This window comes from Pezoporus flaviventris, unplaced genomic scaffold, assembly GCF_033815535.1.
Source record: "Pezoporus flaviventris isolate CSIRO_AGI_PZ_B2104156 unplaced genomic scaffold, CSIRO_AGI_Pfla_v1 ptg000013l, whole genome shotgun sequence".
In the NCBI taxonomy this organism is placed as follows: domain Eukaryota; kingdom Metazoa; phylum Chordata; class Aves; order Psittaciformes; family Psittacidae; genus Pezoporus; species Pezoporus flaviventris.
The window spans coordinates 15,283,521-15,297,632 of NW_026892561.1; the positions used below are offsets into that span (position 1 = coordinate 15,283,521).

At 43.5% G+C, this 14,112-nt stretch overlaps 1 protein-coding gene across 1 annotated transcript; it reads left to right on the plus strand.

The window, feature by feature from the left end:
* Positions 1 to 215: 215 nt before the first annotated feature.
* Positions 216 to 8,248, plus strand: PTGS2 (prostaglandin-endoperoxide synthase 2). The gene is made up of 10 exons (XM_061451753.1): positions 216 to 469; positions 903 to 1,019; positions 1,131 to 1,274; positions 1,765 to 1,908; positions 2,284 to 2,465; positions 3,289 to 3,372; positions 3,551 to 3,797; positions 4,816 to 5,102; positions 5,261 to 5,408; positions 5,556 to 8,248. Exons 1-10 carry the CDS (start codon positions 418 to 420, stop codon positions 5,960 to 5,962), a joined length of 1,812 nt encoding a protein of 603 aa, XP_061307737.1. The 5' UTR covers positions 216 to 417; the 3' UTR covers positions 5,963 to 8,248.
* Positions 8,249 to 14,112: the final 5,864 nt, after the last annotated feature.

Below are 14,112 nucleotides of genomic sequence, written 5' to 3' on the forward strand. Positions count from 1 at the left end.
AAGGGGCGGGGGTTCCCGACAGGGTCCTCCCTACCCCCAGGGGTTCCCCTCAGCCCCCCGAGGCTCCCGGCTGGCAGACCGCGACCCGCCGCGGAGGAGGCTTAGCCGAGGTGAGAGGACGGGGCCTCCACATGCTCGCCGCCACCTCAAGCGCCCCCCGCAGCAGCATGACGGCATCCCGGGGGCGGGGCTCACTGCAGGTGGCAGAGGGCGGTGGCGGGGCGGGCAGGCACGAAGCGGCGCGAAATATCCCATTTCGTGGTAGTTTCCTGAGGGCGGACTGACAGCCAGTGACTCACTGGCGGCGCCAGGCATAAATAGGCGGGCGCCTACCTGGGAGCGGCATTGGGCTCTCGGCGCCGAGCACCAGCAGAGCTTGAGACACAGCAAGGGCCCCCGCCACAGCCCCGCCTGGAGATGATCCTACCCTGCGCCCTGGTGGCTGTCCTCTTCGCTGCCAGCCACGCAGGTGAGTCCCCTCCTTCCCCTCACGGGGGCAGGAGCGGGTCCGGCGCCGGATGGCTTGATTTAAGCCATCGATGAGCGTTTCTTTTCGGCTGCGAATGAATTAATATTTATAAGGTTTTTCTAATGTTCTGTAGTCTCTTGTGATTTCTCCTATGCTTGCTATATAGTAGAAAGTATGTTAGGCCTCTTGCTGGATAATCCAATGCTTCTGAGGATATTTACTTTTGCCAGGAAACAAACTCCTATGCTTTTGCTAATAACCATTACCTGTAGCAGCTTAAAGGCTAGGGTGAATCGTTGTGCGGTCTCTGTCTTCCCAATAAACATTGAACTTCAGGGTATTGCCTACCTAAGTTTGATAAGTTATCTTAGTGAGATAAGAATACTGGTGTAAGGATATAAAATGCTAATTGGAGCATTTGGTTTCATTCTAGCCAACCCTTGCTGCTCAAACCCTTGTCAGAACAGAGGAGTATGTATGACAACAGGATTTGATCAGTATGAATGTGACTGTACAAGGACGGGGTATTATGGGGAAAACTGTACAACACGTAAGTATCCTAAATCTCTCTTCATGGAATTGAAATTTGATAATTAAATTCCAGTATTGCAGGTCATCCTCAATAGCTAATTTACAATAATCTTTTCATTAATGCTCACAGCGGAATTCTTCACGTGGCTGAGGCTGACATTGAAACCTTCACCAAATACCGTCCACTACATCCTCACCCACTTCAAAGGAGCCTGGAATATCATCAACAACATACCTTTCTTACGGGATGCTATTATGAGATATGTATTAACATGTAAGTATGAGTTCTCTCTTCTAGTCCTCTTAACTGACTGAAGTCATTCCTAGAGCTCCAGGGTGATTGATTAGTCTGTATATAAAGTCAGCAACCTAAATCACACTGAAGTAAAAGCACTCTATTCAACTTGAGACTCCTGCATGATGCAGATTTGTATGAAACATGCTTTGAAATGGTGATGCATTTTGCTCTGATCTCTAATAGAATTCAGGATTTTGCTAGCATAAACTTTGCACTAAATTACTGATGTTAATTGCTGGATTCAGTGGATAATCAGAGACTCAATACTGTTATTCAGCAACTGTAATCCCATTTACCAGCAGTAGCTGATATGTGTGGAATTTCTCAATGAATGCAGCTGCTTCTAGAATACATGGAAAAGATATGGCCTTGTGACTTTTTGAGACTAAAATACAGCTTGCGGAGGGGGGGTGGGACCAAACAAACCAACAAACAACCAAGCAATTTTTTTCATTTTCTTTTTCAGCAAGATCACATCTAATCGACAGCCCACCAACTTACAATAGTGATTATAATTACAAAAACTGGGAAGCTTATTCCAACCTTTCCTATTACACAAGAAGCCTTCCACCAGTAGGACTTGACTGTCCAACACCAATGGGTGTGAAAGGTACGGAATAAACTAAATGCATAATGTTCACTTCTAGGAATTTCAATTTATCTTATCTTGGAAAATACCATGAGTTCTGCTTTTTATAGCCTTCTTTCAGTGTAGGTTACTGTAAGAATAGCCATTGGCTTGGATACACTGTGTAAAGATGTAAAAGATAACTATGTTGGCTCTCACTGAGTCACATGTTAAAACTGGGGAATTCAGAAGTTTCAAACAAAATCAAGAAAGTAATCATAGAGAAGCAGATAATTCCTCTTATTTTAATACTGCTATCCCTCGATAATATATTGACAGTTTTAAGCCTTTTTGTTAGGAACAAAATTATGTATTGCATAAACATAGTTGTCTGGAATATTTCACTATTTCTTGCAGGTAAGAAAGAGCTCCCAGATTCAAAGCTGATTGTGGAAAAGTTTTTGCTAAGGAAAAAATTTATTCCTGACCCACAAGGCACAAATGTGATGTTCACATTCTTTGCCCAACACTTCACTCATCAGTTCTTCAAGACGGACCACAAGAAAGGACCTGGCTTCACCAAAGGTCTCGGCCATGGGGTATGATCATAGCTCTGTAACTTGAACAGAGCACTTTAGCGTTGTAGCTGCTCAGTGGCAATAAAGGTCTATCTTGCAGGTTGTCAGGGTACACAAACACCAGTGCACATACTCTGCAGCACTGCTTGCCAGAATCTAATGGCTTTATCCCCTCTGTAATTTCTGCTTAGGCAAAATTCCAGCACTTGATAACATCTTGTCCTGGGTCAGAACCACTTATGTAAAGCACATGGTTCTGGTTAAAATATCTGCATATTGATCTTTGACTTTTTTATTATTCCCAAGAATCTGCTATCACCTAAAGCATGTTAGATCTAGTGAGTATCTAGAACTTCTCGGTTGCAAAGAGCTGTACCCAGCACTGTAAAGTATGTTGTCTGCTGCTAATCGAAGAGACTTAGTTTAAAAAGAACTTCAAAAGCAGACTTGGTTTAGGATCTCTATCTATAAAACAGGCAAACTTTGGACAAAGAGTTCTTCAGTATAAGCAATGTGTATGTCTGAGACAAAGCAATAAAATATGTGTGTATATAAAGACCTTTCTGCATAATAGAAAGCTGCCAACACTTTAAACAGAGTCCTTTTTAAATTGCCAATCAATTTAAAAACTTGCTGTTATGCAGAGATGGCTATAGTTGCCAGGAAATAATTTGGCTTCATTTTAAATATCAGTGTGTGATACTTATAAGGTGGTAATAATAATATAATTAAAGGGTAAACATCTAAGAGATGAACTCCTATTGGCATCCATAGAAGTGGGACGTATACTAAAATAGCAAGAAATGTGAGCTGGCTTCATGTTGCAAATGATTTTATTTTATAGGTTGACTTAAACCATATTTATGGAGAGACTCTGGAGAGGCAACTTAAACTGAGACTTCTGAAGGATGGAAAGTTAAAATACCAGGTATGTCTTATCTCAGAATCCCTGCCTTCTTACTGCATGACGTGTACTTCTTAAAACAAGTGCTCTGTGCATGGCTGATCTAAAGAGTAAGCTTAAAGTTGGTAGTAACAGTCAACACAAGTTAACTCATAGCGTCATGGCTTACAAGTCTCTTGTTCTTTCTCCCTACCTCTGGCAGATGATTGATGGAGAAATGTATCCACCAACAGTGAAGGACACTCAGGCAGAGATGATCTACCCTCCTCACATACCAGAACACTTGCAGTTTTCTGTTGGGCAGGAAGTGTTTGGTTTGGTTCCAGGCTTGATGATGTATGCTACAATATGGCTGAGGGAGCACAACCGGGTCTGTGACATCCTGAAACAGGAGCACCCTGAGTGGGATGATGAGCAGCTTTTCCAGACTACTAGACTCATATTGATAGGCGAGTGTCACTTCTACTACATGCAACTCTAACCTTCTCTTGTGCATGACAATTCTACCTGTTATCTACTACAGATGCAGTAGGTGTAGTAAGAGGCAAAGCTATTACTCAAACTGGCACATGAGGGCATGCATCTGAGGCTGCCTGACCTGTCACTGGGACTGTATTGAGATACAGTTTCCTCCTGTATAGCTATATTAAAGAGAGAACTGAATAAAACTGAGCTAAGTGATACTTAATTCCCTTATCAAATGGAAACAGAACTGAAAGCTGTGAAAAAGCAGGAAGATAAGGCTCATTTCTCAGAGAAAGCATGTAAGGCTAGGTGACCTCAGTTTCTTGGATCTTGTGGGGTTTTTTTTTGTGTTGTTTGGTTTTTTGCTGTTAGTGTTTTGTTTTTTTTTCCCCTTGGGGTTGGGTCAGTTCAGGTACGCTTTAAAAGAACAGCTGTGTTTGTTTAATGTTCAGGAAGTTATGTAAAATGTAATTCTACATATTTGTCTGTCTGTTCAGTGGTATTTAGCCTTCTGTACATTGTGATGTACAATAAGCTTGAAAAGACCTTGCCCAAACTGACTGAAACTGTAAACCAGTGCTATTAAGCAGCTCAGAAGCTGACAGTTGCTTTTAGATACCAACTTTCTTCGTTATCCCCTACATCCACCCTAGAGAGTATTGTATAACTGAACACAGTGTAGATACTGATGTGTGCTGTTCTGTGGAACATACAAGGAAGTGTGTCTGGGGTGAGGGAAGCAGCCTGTAGAAAATGCTTCTCTACCACAGCAAAAAAAAATTGGAATCTTAAAGTACTGCTTCACCCCTTAATCATGTAAAATAGATGAATTCTTCTCTAGAACAGACAACAATGTTGAAGAGTGTGTTACCCTGCTCATTATAGGTCTGGAGGTTTTTTTTAAGAATGGTTCAGAAATGGTATTTTCTCTGAGCAGAGGAATCATCTAAATTTTGTGGGGCAATTGGTACCAATGTCCTCCTCTGTTTCATTGCCCAACAGGAGAAACAATCAAGATCGTTATTGAGGACTATGTACAACACTTGAGTGGCTACCACTTCAAACTCAAGTTTGATCCTGAGCTGCTGTTCAACCAGCGATTTCAATACCAGAACCGAATTGCAGCTGAATTCAATACTCTCTACCACTGGCACCCACTTCTGCCTGACACTTTCCAAATACATGACCAGGAGTACACTTTCCAGCAGTTCCTCTACAACAACTCCATAATGCTGGAACATGGTCTTTCCCATATGGTGAAATCTTTCTCCAAGCAAAGTGCTGGCAGGGTAGGTACTCTCTCAAGTTGCTAGTGAACTAACAGAGATGTAAACTAGGGGTGGGACAAGGGGGTAAGATAAAGCTATCAAAAACTGATACTATAAAGGCACAACTTCATCATTACTCTTACTGGGAGATCTTACTACTTTTCATCTCTATTAAATAGGTTGCTGGTGGGAAAAACGTTCCTGCTGCAGTACAGAAAGTAGCAAAGGCTTCAATTGACCAAAGCAGACAAATGAGATACCAGTCCTTGAATGAGTACAGGAAACGCTTCATGTTAAAACCATTCAAATCATTTGAAGAACTTACAGGTAACAGTGTTCATCCTTTCTAACAAACAAGGGCTCTCTTCTTAAAATGGCCAACAGAGTCCTACAGTGTTGTTACTGGCTTGAGCAGGACAGTCTTGCAAGGAAAATAGGATTTTTCCACTTATGTTTTTTACTAATCAATTACAGGAGAAAAAGAAATGGCAGCGGAACTGGAAGAGCTTTATGGAGACATTGATGCTATGGAGCTGTACCCAGGCCTTCTTGTAGAAAAGCCACGACCAGGTGCCATCTTCGGTGAAACAATGGTGGAGATTGGAGCACCATTCTCTCTGAAAGGACTCATGGGAAATGCCATCTGCTCCCCTGAGTACTGGAAGCCTAGCACCTTTGGTGGAAAAGTTGGATTTGAAATAATCAATACTGCATCCTTACAGAAGCTCATCTGCAACAATGTGAAAGGCTGTCCCTTCACAGCTTTCTACATCTTAAATCCTGAACCCACAGAGGCAACTATTAATGTTAGTACCTCAAAAACAGCAATGGAAGACATCAATCCCACAGTACTACTGAAAGAACGATCTACTGAGTTGTAAAAATCCATCTATTTATTTATTTAACTATATAATTTATTCTATTTATGGCTTAAAGTGTCTTTTTAAAAAAGAGGGGGGAAAACCCCCCAAAAACTTGAGCATCTTCATTCTGGGGGTTGCCCTAGATGCCTTACTCGGGTAAGGCTTCTACTTACAAAAGGGATTTTCTGTGTTTGAGCTCTACAGTGCTGAATCCCTTGTTGAAAGTCTTCTGTAACAGAACTATGTATTCCAAAGTGGACAAAGGTTCCAACTTTTTTTTATGTTGTTTTAATACTTGACAAAGAGTGTTAGTGGGGTTTTTGTCTCTTCATTGCTAGGTCACATAACACTACAAAAGCAAGTTACTGCCTCAGCAACTTCTTACACAGGCCATTGAACTAAAAGTACAAGAAAAAATTGCCTTAATGAAAACTGCCATAAAAGATTATGAATTCAATATAAGCACTCAAAGATTAACAAATGTACATATACTCGAGACTTAATCATGTCAAGTCAGAAAATGTGTTGCATTCATTGTTGATACTACCTCTCCCTTATTGCAAATAAGGCACTTTGTATAGTAACTTATGTTTGGTTTTATGTGTAAATCTATTTTCATGTGGCATTATACTTTTTTAATTTATTTAAAGAAAATGGAACTTCTTTTGTATACTACTTGTTCTTGAAGCATATGTCATAGATGTATTATTTGTGTAAGAAGATAATAACAGGTACTGAGCTTAGAAATAACTGACTGTCATGCTGCAATACAAGGCTGCTTGTATCTTGCTTCAGATGTTTTATCATGCAAGTTGGGGAGGTCTTAAACTTAGTCCAAATTATTGGTATTCTTTTTGTAGCTGTAGTTATCTGGTCTACTTGATAATATAATTTTGATCTTTGTCACTTTAAGGACAAATGAACAGTATGGCTTTAGATAAGGATGTGACTATAGTATAGCTTTTAGTACCCAAACCCCACATTCTTGGGGAACAGTGAAAAACTGAGAAACTGTGTAAAGTCGCACAGCAGAGAAATTAATATAGAGTAGGTCTAGCAAAACTTCAAGGCACCAAGACTTGAAGGTAGCTTATATCTATGTACACAAGCTATATTTGTGACTTATAGTTGTATTTACTGGGGGGAAGAGGGATAATGTTTTGTTTATAACTTATAAACAAAGGCATTTTAAGTGACTTAAGCTTATTTAAAACTGGCTAGCTAGCACAGAATCTCCTAGACATATTTGTCCTGATCCAGCACTAAACTATGTAGTCCTGCCTGGGTACATAAGGAGTTACACAGGTTCTTGTACCACCACTTTAAACTTTGCATGTAAGGGTATTTTTATTTTTTTTTTTTTTCTAATTTCTAGAGAGGAAATGTAGAAGATGATCCTCCCCTAAAAGCAGCTTGGGAACTATAGATAAAAAGAAAAGTCACTTCAGACTGGAATAGAGCAGCACCCCGCTATTATGTGCCTCTGCCCAAAATTTCTTGACTACTTCTGGAAAAGGACTTGAGTTTTTATATTTCACATGAATCTCTCAAACATTTCTAGAGGCTTGTATGTTGTAATGGCTATGGCAGTAGTATAGTTTGACTGTGACTTCTGTTTCTGTTCATTTATTTAAAGAGGCCAATTACCTTTTGCTGTGTAAGTTTGTAATTTTTAGTGTGAATAGCTGAATCAAGATCTCCTGTAGCAGTCAGTACAAGTGACTGATTTGAGGTGGTCTTTGGTATGAATGCTTTGAGAGAAAGAAGGTCATTTGTTTTCCTTCTTCTGTTTGAAGCATGAAGAAGGGAATATTTTCAATAACCTTGTATTAAAAGGTGGTTAGTACTGTATTTGCTCATAAGTGAAAACTGCTTGGACACTTGATAAATATGTAATTATTATTCAGATCCGTCTCTGGAACACACTTCAGAGCACCCTTCTATTAGTAACAAGGAAAAGTGTTTGGCTTAGAGTCAAAGGGAGGCGAGTCTGGACAGATCTAGTTATTTTAGGGCATGTAATAGAGGAATTCCTCAGACCATGTAATTTGAGTTAAGTTATAAGCTGCTTCAGAACAGAATCATGTTCACTGTGTTTTGTACTCTGCAGCCACATTTCAACAGTCACTCATCTTTGACCCAACCTGCTGGGTTTGGCTGGGTTCAAGTTGCTTATGATAAATATGTATGTTTGAGATTATTTATTTTAAAAGTCTGTGAATTGTTTTTCATTTTATTTTTGTAGGACAATAATGTTTTTAAAATGTAATTGTTTATATAAATAAATTGAAAACATTTCCTGTATGGGCTTATTTGTGTGTGATTTCCTTCAGCCGTATTTAGTATGAAATAATTCTTTCACTTTATTTGCCACTCAAGATTAAATGGGGAATTCTAGGCAATTAAACAGCATTAAATCATCTTGTATAAATTCTCAGATCTATGTGCCTGTAACTTAGATCATCCAAATATGTTGTCTAGGGTTTTTCCTTTTCACTGGTAACCAACGGGCAGGATTTCACTATGACAGAGTTAGAGAAGCCAGGTGCTATACCCCAACAGTGAAGATACCACCATTGGTGCCTCTTGAGGATGTAGGTGATTTAGAGGGGAAGTACAATATCGGAAATGCACAACAGCAAGTTCGTGTAACCAACCCGCCTTTACCACTCTAGGTGCTAAGACTTTCCCAAGTCAGAACAGGCCATAGATCTTTCTCTTCAAGCTTAGCATGCTTCATGAGGTGAAACCACTTCAGCATATGTCGTGGTTTAAACCCAGTCAGGTAATTCGTTCACTCACTTCCCCCCCTTTCTTGCCCTCCCCCTGCTCCCGGAGGGACGGAGAGGAGAATCGAAAAGAATGCAACTCCCACCGGTTGAGATAAGAACAGTTTAGTAACTAAGGTATAACACACATTACTATGCTACCACCAATGATAATAATGATAAAGGAAATAACAAGGGAAGAGAATACAACACCTCAGCACCAGCTGACCGATAACTCGCCCCCCAAGCCCGACCAAGCTCCGACCGATACCTCCTCCAACCCTGCAGACTCCCAGCCCTTCCGGCTAACTCCCAGTTACATCCTGGGCATGACGTGCTGTGGTATGGAATACCTCTTTGGTCAGTTTGGGTCAGGTGTCCTGTCTCTGCTTCCTCCTGGCTTCCCCTCCTCCCTGGCAGAGCATGAGGCTCACAAAGTCCTTGGCCAAACCAAAACATCGCTATCAGCTCTGTTCCCAGGCCAAAAGTCAAAACACTGCACTGCACCAGCTACCAAGAAGGAGAAAAATGACTGCTACTGCTGAACCCAGGACATTATCCACCCCTTATTCCATACCATTCACGTCATGCTCAGATTCCACATTTTCAATATACCATCACTCTTATCCAAGTGCATGGACCAGTAGCTATAAAGCTGCTGCATCCATCTGGTCCATGATGCCAGGCTCCATCTCTTGTAACAGTCTTCCAGAGCAGGAGAGACTGTGTGCAGTGTTCACACTCGTGAATAACCTGGGCAATAGTGTTCATTGCTAAGTCCACCCCTCGATCATGAGTCCATCTCTATGTTGCATCTCTGCTCTGATGGCCTGAAGTGCCATGGGCCCACCAGGCTTAAAATAATTCACTGTCCCCTTCAGCAGTTTCTGCAGCTTGTTGCTGGGGACTCCATACAGCTGCCTTCCATCTCCGATGCTTCCAAAGCACTGGAGGGGCCCAGTGGACTAGATACTTGCCCATACTGTCCCACACACCCTGCCACTCATGACTGTCCAGCCTTGGAGAAAACCTCTTGGTCCCCCTATATTGTCGTCTAACCCCAGACAAGACCCAAACCCGACTCTGCTCAGCTTTTGAGATCAGACAAAATGGTTGTGGGTAGAACACAGTCTGTGTGTGTGCCAACATGCTGATCCCCATCACAATCAGCAGGCAGGTCCCAAGGGTACCCAAAGGCCATTCAAAACCTTCAGAACTCTCAGTTGATGCTGCTGTACTTGTCACTGGGGCTGGTGTAGCCGCTGTGCTTGCCGGCTCTCCCACCACCGGCTTCTCTGTTCCTGAGTCCAGCTCTTCCTCCTCTGCCTTGCTGGGAAATGCTGCGTGGTCTCTTGCATCCTCCTGGGGCTCGGCGGGAGGCTTCCGGGGGATGCTCTCGGCCGTCGCGGGACTGGGCTCGGCCGCGGGGCTCGGCTCCTCCGCGGGGCTCGGCTCCTCCGCCGCCTTCTCCCGCTGCTCGGCAGCCGCCTCCTTCCTCTCCTCGACCGCCCCGACCTCCTCCACCGGCAGCCGTCCCCGCGGGGCCTCTGGCCCCGCTCCCGCCGCCGCTCGGTCCCTGGGGCCGCTCTCCTGAGCCGCTTCGGCTGCCGCCGGCTCCCAGGGCCGCTCCCCCTCGGCTCCCCGCAGCCTCACGAAGATGGAGAGTAGGGCGAGGGCCAGGACGGTGAAGAGCAGCCGGACGGCCAGGTACAAGTCCACGGCCACGTCCGTCCTGCCCTGCTGCTGGAGCTCGCCCGTATTACAAGCCATTGCCATAAAGCACAGTGAGACAAGAACCTTAGCCCAGGCCCCACACTTGATAAACACTAACACAGCGAATACCGGCTCTAAGTAAGTTACAACATTCTGAAGCTGTGAGATCAACAAGAACAACTCTGAGAGCCAATAAATCGTCATTGTGACGAATGACTATTAATCCAGTCAAATCTGTCGTTATCTCAACCCTTCGTGCCCCACGTTGGGCGCCAAAAAGAACTGTCGTGGTTTAAACCCAGTCAGGTAATTCGTTCACTCACTTCCCCCCCTTTCTTGCCCTCCCCCTGCTCTCGGAGGGACGGAGAGGAGAATCGAAAAGAATGCAACTCCCACCGGTTGAGATAAGAACAGTTTAGTAACTAAGGTATAACACACATCACTACTGCTACCACCAGTAATAGTAATGATAAAGGAAATAACAAGGGAAGAGAATACAACACCTCAGCACCAGCTGACTGATAACTCGCCCCCCAAGCCCGACCAAGCTCCGACCGATTCCTCCTCCAACCCTGCAGTCTCCCAGCCCTTCCGGCTAACTCCCAGTTACATCCTGGGCATGACGTGCTGTGGTATGGAATACCTCTTTGGTCAGATTGGGTCAGGTGTCCTGTCTCTGCTTCCTCCTGGCTTCCCCTGCTCCCTGGCAGAGCATGAGGCTCACAAAGTCCTTGGCCAAACCAAAACATCGCTATCAGCTCTGTTCCCAGGCCAAAAGTCAAAACACTGCACTGCACCAGCTACCAAGAAGGAGAAAAATGACTGCTACTGCTGAACCCAGGACATTATACAAGCAACCACTGGACAAGTCCTTTGCACTTGAGTGTGTTTTCAGCAGTGGTAGCTTGTCCCTGTATTCAGACAGGAAATTCTGAAGCTGTGACATCTGCTTCTTCACTGACTGCTTTCCTTTTACATAAGGGTCCTGCTTTGTTATCATCATCACAGTTACTGGCTAACTTTGCAGAGTCATGCAAGCTAGAAAGATGGGCAGTGGGGTTAAGAGACGCAGTGGTGTGCTTAATAAAATAACAGAGGCAGGAATTGCACGAGTTGGTGCAATATGTTCCTCTTGTACAAGGAGCATCTCCAAGGTCATCAGTTTCTTCCTTATGTTTTCATCTCTGATAAGGAATAAGGGGAAGCTATGAAGAAGACAACTAAGGGGATTATGCACCTTGTACTGTTTCAGTCATCTCCTACCACCTCCACCCAGACACCGAACAAATGTCACCTCATGCACCCTTTTGCACTCAGCTCCCACTATCATCCCATTGTTAACTGTGTCAAATACTCCCCCATCCCACTATTGGTGCCCTGTCCTCTCACAGCTTGCTCATAAGTGATCAACCCCATAGCCACAGTCCTTCACCCAGAGCCACCTTCCTTCCAGCCACACAAAATGGTCTTTGGTCTAAGGCTCATGCCAGTGACACACAGCTTTATATACCCAACAGTACTCTAGCCCTGAGAATACCCAACAGTACTCCAGCCCTGAGAACATGTAGCTCCTTTCCATCACCACAGTTCCCTTACTTATTGTACCCAGGAACCTAAACACTTCCAGCTGTTCCCCTCAGCTTAAAACTCAGTCTTCATCACTTCAGTGACCACCTTCAGCTCCAAAAAAAAGCAATGTTTTGAGGTCCCTTCCAAGAGCATCACTTCAGTCCCTCACCCGGCTGGATGTGGAGGCTATGGGTGAACAGAGGCATGTGCAGACCATGTATGAGGAATGTGGCTTTTTTTTTCTTTTCTTTAATAGCCAGCCAACTCATTTGCTTGACAAGTTAATTCATTTCTTACATGTTTCTTTTTTGAGGGGAAATGGAGAGAGGGAGTGAGCAAAAACAAGACAACTTCAGGAGAAGCATGGGTTTGGCTGCTGCTGCCAGCATGGCGAGGCACTGCATGGGGAAGCGTGGCAGCATGAAGGCAGCAGTGAGGTCATCCACAGAGAAGGTGTTTCAGGTGACTGCTACCCTAATTAGGGAAGGGCCAGTCCAGATGGATTCAGCACACGATGGATGAGATAGCTTGATCATGGAGCAGCTCCTCCTTCCCTCTGAGCAGGGGCATGTCCTGATGATACAAAAGGCAAGAATGTTCCTCAGAGGAAACTTGCCCTATGAGATACTTGCTCTCCAACCTGGGCTGAGGTAACTGTTTCACCCAAGGCAATGCAGTAAAGGAGGGGGCCTCAGCATTTAAGTCATACCCTTGGAGGGGAAGTCCGTCAAAGACTACAAGAGCTCTGCGCTTTGGAAGCAGGTAACTATACACCATCACCTTTACCAAGGGCTTTTGCCTTTCATTATTGGCTTGCTTGCCTGCTGTGTAAGAGGTCTTTATGGATGCTGAGTCGAAGCCCCGCAGGCATCTGACCAGGATTATTACTTCTGATATGCTCACCGGAGGTGCACTGACTGAAGCACTGATGCTCCCAAGACATCTGCTTCACCTAGATTTCAGGAGGCATTTCTATCACAAGCGGCTTCTGCTTTGCAACAGAATACTCCTTCAGCTTTCAGCAGCAATCCAGAAAAGTTAACAGGTAGTTTGACCAAGGTGCAGAAAGGACAGGAGGGAGAGAGGGAAACCCATGTAGAGGGGAATGGACATATCACTCGTTCCTTGCCTGCTCACACCTACTGAAATAGGTGAACAGCTCTGGAAAAGCTTAATGCAAAGATATACTCTTTCCTTTGGAAGACCAGAAAGGAAAAGAATCTGCAAGTTGTAAGAAAATATATATATATACTCATATATATACACTCTCATATATATATATATATATATATGACAGAAAGGAGCAGGCTCTACCTATATACTCTAAATATGGAAAAGGAAGTGAATGGAGAGATCCTAAACTTTTTGCTAAAAGGCATGAAAAGAGCCACACAAGGCAGAAATACAGGAGCATCACAAAGAAACATCATATGGGAAAAAATCTCATTGGAAAGATCTGAATGCTCCTCTTCCTTTAATGTGGAGTTTCAGTTTGGAAATAACATCATACTGATAGGCAACATGATTGGTTTCAAGTTGCACTTTTTTCCCTTTGATACTTATTTTCTAAAATTAGCATAAAATTTCCTGTGACTTATGTTCTTACTTACTCTGTAACTCTAGACATTTTCACTGAAATTGTCAAGAAACTGATCACAACCAAAAAAACCCCACCAACCACTACATTCCTCCTCTGCTGCTCAGGAATGAGACAAACAAGAACACAGATGTCAACAAAGTGAGAAGGAAAACGGTAGCGCAAGAAATTCACAAATTTTCCTTACATGGATTTTCTTTAATGAAAATCCTGAATCCATACTGAAAAGCACAGCATTCACTTACGGCCACACTAAAGCTTGGGAGACCAGACAGTTACAGGTGGCCTGAGCAAACTGGGAGCTGGGCGCCACCAGTAGAGAAAGGATATTAAAGCTTGTGAGATCTCAACAGTTTAACATTGGGAGAGGGCAGAGTACAAAGCGCTCAAGGTTTGACTCATGCCGGTTGCTTGTCCTCAGTTCTGAGCAAGTGGGTATTAGCCATCAGATAGAAACGAAAGCATGGAAACCCCAAACCTGGAGGTGGAAGTCAAATACTATTCAAAGCATCTACTTCCAA